General features: G+C 44.1%; 1 protein-coding gene across 1 annotated transcript; it reads right to left on the bottom strand.

Annotated features, from left to right (window-relative positions):
• Positions 1-5119: 5119 nt before the first annotated feature.
• GJD4 (gap junction protein delta 4) lies at positions 5120-6523 on the bottom strand. Its single transcript, XM_038755943.1, has one exon. It carries the CDS (start codon positions 6520-6522, stop codon positions 5410-5412), a length of 1113 nt encoding a protein of 370 aa, XP_038611871.1. The 5' UTR covers position 6523; the 3' UTR covers positions 5120-5409.
• Between the last annotated feature and the right edge of the window lie 5535 nt (positions 6524-12058).

The following is a 12058-nucleotide window of genomic DNA, read 5'->3' on the forward strand; positions in this document are numbered from 1 at the left end:
GTAAGGACGGTCAGTAAATGCAAAGCTAAATTCTAAAGTGGCCCTTCTAACTAGGCTGTTTTATTGTACAAATGCAGAGCCTACATTGTCTATCATAGGCGAAGAGGGAGGGAGTAAACAGGAGATGGGTCAGGGCAGGCAGAGGGGAAGGACAGAAAGAGCAAAAGTGGCAAAACCTGCCCCCAAAATATTGTGACACTGTGCATGACAGAGAGATGATTGACGGATTGATTGCTGCAGGAACCACACACATATATAATAATAATAATAATGGCATTTATTAAGCGCTTACTATGTGCAAGGCACTGTTCTAAGCGCTGGGGGTATACAAGGTGATCAGGTTGTCCCACGTGGGGCTCACAATCTTCATCCCCATTTTACAGGTGAGGTAACTGAGGCCCAGAGAAGTTAAGTGACTTGTCCAAAGTCACACAGCTGACAAGTGGCAGAGCCAGAATTCAAACCCATGACCCCTGGCTCCAAAGTCCGTGCTCTTTCCACTGAGCCACGCTGCTTCTCAACTCACACACTACGTTGGTCATGGATTATGATGTAACATAATGCTCTAACAATGGACCATTTTGCAGAAATTAATTTGAGACCATTTGAATCTGGGATGTTCCTTGCAGGGAACACTTAGGTACTCACCCGGACCCCACAATGAGCTTAGTCTACAGCCAGTATGGCAAGTTTGAAATTTCTAGTCTATTCGAGACATCCGTACTTCCCAATGTCACTGAGTAGTTTTAAAACTTTGTTGCGACACCCTATCACAGGGGGAGGGTTTAATCCCAGCTCCGCCAGTTGTCAGCTGTGTGACTTTGGGCAAGTCACTTAACCTCCCTGTGCCTCAGTGACCTCATCTGTAAAATGGGGATTAAGATTGTGAGCCCCACATGGGACAACCTGATCACCTTGTATCCTCCCCAGTGCTTAGAATGGTGCTTTGCACATAGTAAGCGCTTAACAAATGCCATCATCATCATCATCATCATTATTATTATTATTAAGGGACCACCCCCAAACACACTCACTTTCTTTAATCCCCAAACCAATGTGGGGCCAGTAAGTAAAGGGACATGCCCTGTAGCGAGTATGGATACCACATGAAATTATTACCAACTTGTCTTGATATTAGTTACCTCATCTTTGTTTCAGTACCTCTGACAACAGGAAGGTAAAACACGTGTAATGAATGAGCTCAATGAATGTCGACGATAGTAGCCCAAAAGTCTCTTTGTTTGGAAAATTATAAATGGATGGGGAGGGGTTTTGTAAGAGCAAACTGCTCGTGTGTGCGTGTGTGTGTGTGTTTGTGTAGCATGCTGTTGTGGGTAGCGCATGGGCCTGCGAGTCAGAAGGTCATGGGTTCTAATCCCACCTCCGCCACTTGTCTGCTGTGTGTCCTTGGGCAAGTCACTCCACTTCTCTGTGCTTCAGTGACCTCATCTGTAAAATGGGGATAGAGACTGTGAGCCCTACGTGGGACAGGGACTGCATCCAACCCGATTTGCTTGTATCCACCTCAGTGCTTAGTACAGTTCCTGGCACATAGTAATCATTTTACAAATAGCATAATTATTATTGTTACATGTGCATATATCTAGAAGATGACACTGTCATATACGTGGGTGTCTGAAGATGGCTATGTAACTGACATTCTAGCCTGGTTCTGGCCACCAGCTAACAGTTGTTCAGGCTCCTGCCCCTCCCTCCTCCCAACTATGTGTCACTTTCCCCAAATTCATGTGCCAGTGTTTTTAATTACTCTTATTTCCTCTGCTCTCCCCCACTCCAGACTCCCAGCTGGCCTTGGGACCTAAAAGTTGACAGTGCTGAGATCCCCCTACATTCTTTTGAGAGAAACAAAACCCTGATTCTAATCCAATGAAATCAGTTAACCCATCAATGATCAAACAGGGCTAGAGAGATTAAATTATTTCTGCAGTTCCCTAGGTGCATTAATAATAATAAAATAGTGGAAGAGCCAATCAATTGTATTTATTGAGTGCTTACTGTGTGCAGAGCACTGTACTAAGCACTTGGAGAACACAATATAACAGAGCTGGTAGATATGTTCCCTGCCCATAATGAGCTTAGTCTAGAGCCAGGATGTCAAATTTGAAATTTCTAGTTTATTGTTTAACCTTTGAGACACTGATACTCCCAATAATAAATAATAATAATAATAATGGCATTTATTAAGCGCTTACTATGTGCAAAGCACTGTTCTAAGCACTGGGGAGGTTACAAGGTGATCAGTTTGTCCCAAAGGGGGCTCACAGTCTTAATCTCCATTTTACAGATGAGGTAACTGAGGCCCAGAGGAGTTAAGTGACTTGCCCAAAGTCACAAAGCTGACAATTGGCAGAGCCAGGATTTGAACCCAGAACCTCTGACTCCAGAGAAGTCTTTCCAGTGAGCCACGCTGCTTCTCTGCTTCTCAATGTCACTGAGAAGTTTTAAAATTTTGTTGCAACATTGTATCACTGGAGGGGGGTTTAAGGGCCCCCCACCCCTGCGCCCCACAAAAACTTTTTAAAATTCCCAAACCAAGACTTGCCCAATTTTGCAAGAAACTCAACTTGGCTGCTTCCTCTCAGGGGAACTTTAAAGGCTTAATAATAATAATGATGATGGCATTTATTAAGTGCTTACTATGTGCAAAGCACTGTTCTAAGTGCTGGGGAGGTTACAAGGTGATCAGGTTGTCCCATGGGGGGCTCACAGTCTTAATCCCCATTTTACAGATGAGGTAACAGGCACAGAGAAGTGAGGTGACTTGCCCAAAGTCACACAGCTGCCAATTGGCAGAGTCGGCATTTGAACCCATGACCTCTGACTCCAAAGCCCATGCTCTTTTCACTAAGCCACGCTGCTTCTCCCAGTTTTGTAGGGAATCCAGTTTTTATTTCCAATTACATCTACCATTTTAAAATGATCAGTTAGACATACGTAACTACCCTGTCAGGAAAGATAGCCTTGATCAGGAAGATTTACATTGTGATAGGGAGAGGGGAAAGAAAATATGTTTCAAATTGTGGGGGCGATGGGGGGAAACCAGCAGCCACTTCTGTTTTAGGGAAAGGTGACAACAGGATGATGAAAACAGAGTTGAATGTCCTTACCAAGATTTCTGCTAACCCAATTTCCAGAATTTGGGGGCTCTCTTTCCGTCCTACGGGAAAAACATATTTTAGACTTTTGAAGATTTTTAGTAACTCTATTCTTGAGCACCTCATAAATCCCAAACCTTTCTTGGGGAATAAAAAAAAAAAAAACAGTTATCATCCTCCACCTGAAACAAAAAGCAGGAACAGGGCTGCTTTCAGTGTACTCAAACAGACTGCCAGAGGAGTTAAATGAAGGAATTCCTTAAATAACTCTTTGCTGGGCCCAAACTGCTTAGCAGTCTAATTTTGTTAATCCTCAAACTCTTCCACTGCTATTTTTGCCTCTGCCACTGAAGCATTATGCTCATGCCTGTACAAATCATGAACGCCTACATGCTGGGCCTCTCTGTTTGGGCAATATGCTTCTAATCAATCCATCAAGGTATTTATTCAGTGCTTACTGTGTCTTGAGCACTGTACAATGTGCTTGAGAGTGTAAAATAGAGTTGGCAGACACAATCTGTGCCTTCAAAGATATTACAATCTTGTGTGGGAAAGATAAACATTAAAAAAGATAGGGGAAGAAACAGAGTATAAAAGTATGGACATAAGTGCCTTGGGGCCGGGGGTATCCAAATGCTTATAGAACACAGATCTTTTCTTTTTTTTTCTTTTGATAGCATTTATTAAGTGCTTACTATGTGCAAAGCACTGTTCTAAGCGCTGGGGAGATTACAAGGTGATCAGGTTGTCCCACGGGGGGCTCACAGTCTTCATCCCCATTTTACAGATGAGGTAACTGAGGCCCAGAGAAGTTAAGTGATTTGCCCAAAGTCACCCAGCTGACAACTGGCAGAGTTGGGATTTGAACCCATGACCTCTGACTCCAAAGCCCGTGCTCTTTCCACTGAGACACAGACAAGGACATAGGCGACAGCAGAAAGGGGGTGAATAGGGTGGGGAGATAAGTGGTTGGTCAGGGAAGACTTCCTGAAGGAGATACGATTTTAATAGGGTTTAGGCCTCATCCCAGTTCAGGCTTGGGAACATAATTTGGCTCGGAAGTGACACAATCCTACTTCTGGAACGTAATATGTTGCTGTCTTTGAAATATGACCATTTAAGAATGGAAGGATGTCACAGAGGACCACAATCACAGCTTTCTTCCAAAGCATGACTGGTGACCACTGGGTCCAGTTAACCACTAGACAGAAGGGCTACCTGCCCTAGGCCTCCCGCTCTTAAGTGGAGGCCCACACCAATTAGATGGGGGAACCTCAGCAGCCCCAAAGGCACCGGGGAGAAGACTGCTGAGAGATGGGGAAGAGACGGACAATTTTCCCTTAAGGAGTCAATGGACTCATCCAATATGATTGAATGAATTAAACCAATGGACTCCTTCTGCCCACCCAGGCTTCCATCTAACTCTGCTGTCGGCAGTAGAATTTTCCTCAAGTGAGATCTGAGACTCTTACTTTTAGAGCCCCTTAGAAATGGATCCTGCATCAGATCTTCCTGTTTCAAAAGTTATTTCATACAAAAGATGAAGGTCTGATCTGCAGCCCCCCAAAAGTCCCAGTGGCCAATGTAATAGCTATGTTAGAGTTTCCCGGGTTTTGGTGGGAAATTTTATACTTTAAGCTCAGCTTCAAATTAAACTGAATTAGAAATTCAAGCCCTCAACCACGATCTATATTTCACCCTTAAACAAGTTTCAGGAAGGAAAATAAATGAGAAAAAATAAGCACCCTCAGCACATTCAGTGATCTGGATGGGAAAAAATAATCATAGCATTTGTTAAGCGCTTACTATGTGCCAAGCAGTGCACTAAATGCTGGGGTTGAACATAGGGAGTGGAATTTAATTCCCGTTTTGTAGATGGAGAAACTGAGGCATAGTGAAGTTAAGGGACTTGACCTAGGTCACACAGCAGACAAGTGGCAAAGCCAGGATTAGAACCCAGGTCCTCTGAGTCCCAGGCCCAAGATCTTTCCACTAGGCCACACTGCTTTCCGAAACAAATCTTTACTAAGCCACCCAAGTTATCGAAATGAAATCTACTCTGAACGCCTCTCAGGGCTTCCAAAACCATCTGGATCTCTTTACAGCAAGCTTTTGCTTTTGTTTTTTACTCAATCCTGGGTGTTCAGTCAAGGGATAGGGTTTTTTGGGGAGGGGTTTGGCAAAAAATGAACTTGAACCGTTCCTGCAGGTCCCTTCTTGAGACAGGCGATCGCCTCTATAGAGACCGCATTCTTTCACCCGGGTTTCCACCGGGCATTCCTCGGGGTGAGCGTCACACCCATTCTGACTTTTTTGATCTCAGGTAGCTGGGGCTGCTACACAGTAACTGCCCCTCCGAAGACTTGCACCCACTGAGTGAGTGGTGCCCCTCCAGCCAGCCTGAAGCTGCCGAGGAGCCTTGTCCCAGCTGAGATTTCTCGTCAGGTTGCAGAGGGAACGCTGCCTCTTTCACGTGCTGAGCCCTGGACTGTCTGCGGGAGAGGCCAGGCCGTTCACTCATGCAAGAGACCACTTCACTGCCATCATCCACACTCCCGAATGCACTGGACTTATCGCCGGGTATGTTCGACCCTGTGGTTGACTGCATGGTGACTTCCTGCCTGGGCTGTAGCCACCCAGGGTTCTCACTCGCCCGACTAGACAACCCCTCCAGGTGACAGGGATTCCGCCCCACTGGAGCAGCAGCCCACTCCCCGTGAGGCCCAGAAAGGAGCTGGGACTGATTAATCGTGTCCTGGGCACGGGACGGTGCCGTCTCTGGTCTCGCAAGGCTTTTCCTCAACACCTTTCGCTGCAAGGCCCAGGCCAGGTCGACCACGCTGAGGAGAAAGGAGAGGCCGCTGACTCCCCACATAAAAAGCACCAGGATGGATTTCTCAGTAGGACGGGAGATGTAACAATCCACCACGCTCGTGCAAGGCAAGCGATAGCAGGAAAACTGTTTGGGAACCAGGAATCCGAAGAGATAATACTGTCCGGGGCCGAACGCCGCTTCAAGCAGAGTTCTCAGAATGAGTTGTAGGGTGTACGCTGAGGAAAAATCAGGAATGTCTACACTGCCGGGTGTCAGACAGTGTGATCTGGGGGAGGTCGGAGCGCTGGGGTCCATCACAGCGTCACCTCCTTTACAGCTGTCTGGTGGAGAAGGCCCCGTTCTAATGTGCGTGACCCCTCTGTGCAAGACGTAGACACTGAACACCACATACGGAAGGAGCACAGAAACATTCTGGATCAGCCAGAACCTCAAGTGGGACACTGGAGAGAAAATGTCATAGCAAACATTGGAACACCCCGGCTGTAAAGTATTGCAGACGAATCTCTCCTGCTCATCCTGGTAGATGGGATAGCCCGCTAGAACAAGCACCACCATCCTCAGTAATATCATTAAGATGAGCCAGATCTTTCCTAGAAAAGAACAAACCACAATCAGTGACACTGTTGAAAAATGCCGGCTCCTTCGTAATTCTAGCATCACTGGACCTGGAGCTGCGATCCCACAGAGAGACCAGAGGGCTGGGAAACCAACAACCCTTCTTGCTAATCTCAACCTTTCCAACTTGGCATGATATCCGGAAAGTCATTTAAGCTCCTGGAATCTGTTTTTTTTTTTCAAGTTTACATTAACACAACTGATATTCTAAGGGTTTTCGTATTCCTGGATACGAAAATCAGTGGATAAAGGGAACCAAAAAGACACATAGTAAGTGCTTGACAAACACCATTAAAAAATCAATGGATAAAGGGAACCAAAAAGACGCATAGTAAGTGCTTGACAAATACCATAAAAAAAACCTTTTCACATCACAATTTTTAGGTCAGTTATATCAGGTCGTGTTGTTCACAGACAGTAAGGCTGGAACTATGGATTCTGATTTGCCCTTTTTCAAGCCACACAAATATTCATAGGTAACTTCACCCCCAGTGGTATCTAATTCAAATACAAATGTGAAGAATAACTATTACATACATAAAACTTGAAATCAGTGAAATAGCATGTTACTTAGTAATTTACTAATTATTTTAGTCGGTCAGATCAACTTGTTGAGAATCTAACAATAATATTCATAAAAACAAAACTGCCAATCACCATTTCAATCATTTTGGGAGAGAAATTTCATAGTTATTAGATTTCTGGAATCTTTTATATGGCAGTTACCAGTTTCCGAAACTTCAAATTGTTCTTAATAAACTGAGAAGTCTTTATTGTTTGCTAAGAATTTAAACAGTCCCATTTTCAAGTGCACAGGAGTAAACACTGATCTTTTTAAATTAAGTTTTAGAATGAAGGCTGGGATAAATCCAACTCAAACTCAAAATCAAACTAGATAAAAGCAATCCAGGCCTGGTATCAATTTCCCATTGACCTTTACTGTAGTGTCTTCACTAATTGTTATTTGAACAGGAGAACAACACAGCACAAAAAAAATGCCCTTTTCTACTTCATAAGTCTCGTCTTCCAGCATGGCATTCAAATGTCACAAGAGGTAATTGAATGAGAAGAGGTCAGGCTGAGTTTTGAACCAGCAGCACCGCTTCATCAAAGAAATCGCCTCCAATTATCAAGGACGAATGTAAAACAATATGTTTGAGGCCACTAGGAAAACCTGAACAGTTCCTTTCTTCACAGAGGAACAGCTGCCTCTTTAGCTGGGGAGAGTGAGCCAATAAAACTGAACATTGAAAAATTGAGCCTGGCTTTCTTTCGGAGGCAAATTCAGGGATCGATCATTATTTCTGACAAAGAGATGGTCTTCCCAATACTCACCCACCATGGTTACATTGGAGTTCAGGGTGATGATCAGAAATCCCAGCACGTCCCAGCTTTCCATGTTGCAGTTACCCCCCCGTTGTAGAATACCTCTAAAACTGAACAGAAGATTCTCACCCTTTTAGACCATACATGTAGTTTTTAGGTTACAGAGAACAGTTGATTAATAATCAGCTCTGAAATTTAAAAAGATAAATAAATCAACGGGGTCAACCCAGTTGAGCAAGAACCTATTGATAGAGCTTGATTTTGCATCCTCAAGTTTTAACTGTCCAAAGCACTTGGCTTCCCGGACCTTTGGGGCTGACAACTGCAGCAAGACAAAAGACAACAGGAGTCATCTCAGCCACTGTGGGCTATTCTTACCCTGCGGGGGCATTGCTTGGATAGCTCAGACACAGGGGCAGACCACTTCAGGAAATAAAAGAAGCTGCAACTCATTACAGATGGGTAACACGAGGAAGGACGATTTGGAATGGGGGGAGTGCTAAATTTATTTTCCTTTGCTCTCACCTCCAGAAGCACTCCCTGTAATCTTCCCCAAGTAAAATGATTAGCAAACCCAGCTTCCTTGCCAGGACCATAATCACTGAGCCACTCACGGTTGATGTTACATTCATTCCAGGGTGAAACCTGCCACAGAGGCCTAAGGGACCAACTGGTGACAAACATTGCAGTCATTTCTTTTTCATCAGCGCCTATTTGTCACATCTTTTCATTCATTCTATCGTATTTATTGAGCGCTGTGTGTACAGCACTGTACTAAGTGCTTGGGAAGTACAAGTTGGCAACATTTGTTCTGTTTTGGACCTTTGGAATCCATACAGGGATACATGGGGGGGGGGATGGATGGAGGAAGGGAGTTTCCTGTCAGAAATGAAAGATGAGGCTAGATCCTGAAAGGAGGCTCCTGGTCCTGTGTTCTACTCAATTGCCGCCCCCACCTCTACAATGTAGGCAACCGACTCTGTTGTACTCTTTCAAGTGTTTAGAAGTCTTGGTACATAGTAAGTGCTCAATACATACCATTAATTGATAAGCTCCAGTGCATTCCCTGCAGTGTACATTGTACAAACCACATAAAACTTTTCAAGAAGCTTCTATCCTAAAGATAGATGAGGCCAGAGCAGACATACCCCAAAATGGCAGCAGGATTCTCAGCATTATATAAAATGGATGTGCCACGGCACATCCATTGTTGGAACACTAGGAGTGAGTCTGGTCACTACATTTTAGGAAGAGGAAGAGAAGACACAGAGAAGGGCAAGCAAGATGATGTGGGGATTGAGCAGGTTCCAAGTGAGGAGGGTGAAGCATGAGAAGGGACATGATTGGAGTTTTCAGAATCATGAAGGACGGGGACAGGGTGAGCGTGGAATTTTTATTTATCGAATCTCATACGACCCTCGGTTCAAGGGGCAGAAGTTTGGGAAGCCCCCAGTAAGTTGTGCCAGCGGACAAGGGACTCGATTACTGCCAAAAGGTTCTCAATAGGCTACTAGAGGGGAAAGTGAGGGATGCTGAATTGAATACCTTTAACCATAAGAATGAATGCTAACCACCACACTGTTCTTAGATTGTAAGTCTCCTAAGGGAAAGGGATCATGTCTAATTCCCACCTGTATATTCTCCCCCAATGCCTAGTACAGTGCTCTGCACACAGTATGCACTTAATACTATTACTATTATCCCTCCAAGCATCCTCTGTTGCCATGTGAAAGACAGTCCAATCCTCAACTCATTGTGGTACGGGTATAATTAGAGCAATGTCTCCCTTAATGTGGGGTTTTGCAAGAACACAACCACTGAGAACCATAACCAGCATGAGAACTGCGAGTACTATAAGTAGCACAATGGATCATTCAGCCCACTGTCCCAAGCTAGTTTCCATAAAAGGGTTTGACTTCCCCATTTTTGCAGTGTGGAGTAAGGTCAAGGGCCACCACTCAGAGACTTGCACCTGGTCCGTTAGGGAGACCAATGTACAGCTGAAATTGGACCCCAAAGTCCCGGCCTCCCCAGCCCCCAACCCACCTCACAACTTCCTTCTCCCACAGAAGGTGATTACCGAAAAGCTCTTGAAGACCGGAAAGTCCAGCATCACACATATTCTTGCTTAGTATATTGGGTGTATCTTTTCAAGAAATGTCTAAAATGACCTAATTGGAAAAATGGATGTCCTTCTGATTTTTGTTCTCTTCAAAATGCTAAATGACCTTTTCGGGGCTGGGAATGTGAACTAATTGTCATCAGCTGCCACATTCCATAATCACGTGCCTCCCCGATATTTGCCTGCCATTTCCATACTCAGTTCCACATTCCATTTAAGGCAACAGAGTTGGAACAATAGCCTCTGCTCTCCTAAAATCCCTCCTCCAACAAGGAATTTCCCAGCACCCTGGGCCATACCATTCCTGCAACTAACTCGAGCACTTTTGAACTTTAGCCCCTCTTTAGCTAGCACTCTTACGTATATGTCCACTTAATTGATTTTTAACCTCTCTAGCTGTTAGTATTTGTATGTTTAACTCCCCCTGGCTAAGCTCCTTGATCTTTTGGTTTTACTCAACCAATTATACCTTGTAACCTCCCCAGTGCTTACAACAGTGCTTTGCACATAGTAAGCACTTAATAAATGCCATTATTGCTATTATTATATCCACTGGAATTTTGAATAGTCAGTTTCTTTTTGCAGTTGTCTGCTGCTATTACTACTACTAATTAGTTAATTTAATATATGGTATTTGTTAAATGCTTACTGTATGCCAAGAACTCCACCGATCTCTGGGGTAGATACAAGATAATCAGATTGAACACATTTCTTGTCCCACATGGGGCTCACAAGTCCTAAGTAGAAGGGAAAACAATTATTTTACTACTACTTCTATCACCACTACTACCACCACCACTACAACTATTACTCCTTTGCCAGTGCTTTTGGATCCCAAGATAACCAGTCAGAGATTAAGTAAATCAATTTCTCATAGAGTACTAGAGCTCAGTTTATGGCAGGGAGAGGTTCTCAGAGGCCATTATTTTTGTTGTTGGTTTTTTTATTTAACGGTACTTGTTAAGCGCTTACTCTGTGCCAGTCATTGTACTAAGCACTGGGGTAGATACAAGCTTATCAGGTTGGACACAGACCATGTCCCCCAGTCTTAATCACTATTTTACAGATGAGGCAACTGAGGCAAAGAGAAGTTAAGTGACTTGCCTATGGTCACACAGCAGACAAATAGCAGAGCCTGGATTAGAAGCCAGGTTCTCTGACTCTCAGGCCTGAGCTCTTTCCACTAGTCCATGCTGCTTCTCAACTCTCAGTAGTTCAAGTGAAAAGGCTCATTAAGCTAAGTTCTCTGCCCTAGGTTGCCATGTCTAGTCAACCCTACAATTACCCTTAGAACCTATTTCTCTCCTCAGCACTTACATGTACGTTGCGACATACTTGTACCACTATCTGGAACATCCTATCCTTATTGCTTCCAGTATTTGATCAATTTTGTCTGTCTCCCCTTTTAGATTGTAAACCCTTTGAGGGCAGGGAATGTCTGTCTCCAGTTCTGTTCACCCAAGTACTTAATACAATGCTTTGCACTCAATAGACACTCTTATACATACCACTGATAGGCTATTTTTTGATATTAATCGTATTTGCTGAGCACTAACTTTGTGCAGAACACTAAAGTAAGTGCTTGGGAAAGTACAATTTAAGAGTGGATAGGCTGGCTACAAGCTTATGGTCTACATTCGATGGCCAATGCGTATAGTCTGTTTTTCCTTATTTTTCCTCCATACTCCGTTTTCTATCAAAGGTGAAGATAGCTGTGTTATTCAATGATTTATAGATCATGTGGCAGTGTGGTTGGTTCAGCTAGCATCTCAAAAAACAACTTCTCATTGACAGACAAGGCAGCAATCCCCTCTTTGCTTAAGCTCAGCCATGAAATCCAAGGAGGGCCGTCAGGCCTATTTTAAACCCCACAACTGTTGTCCAACTTTAACTCTCCCCAGCCGTACAGCTACTAGGGGAACAAATGGAAACAATACCCTATTTTCCCAGACAGGAGAGAAATGTGTAGATGCAAACGACACCGAGGCAGGTGGTCTCATTCCATCCTGGGGGAAAACCAAGGATTCCTCTGTGAAGCCCCTT

This window comes from Tachyglossus aculeatus, chromosome 13 (genome assembly GCF_015852505.1).
Source record: "Tachyglossus aculeatus isolate mTacAcu1 chromosome 13, mTacAcu1.pri, whole genome shotgun sequence".
In the NCBI taxonomy this organism is placed as follows: Eukaryota; Metazoa; Chordata; class Mammalia; order Monotremata; family Tachyglossidae; genus Tachyglossus; species Tachyglossus aculeatus.

Bases quoted from the DNA above. Each gene is read 5' to 3' on its own strand.
- GJD4 (XM_038755943.1), bottom strand. From the start codon at position 6,522: ATGATATTACTGAGGATGGTGGTGCTTGTTCTAGCGGGCTATCCCATC.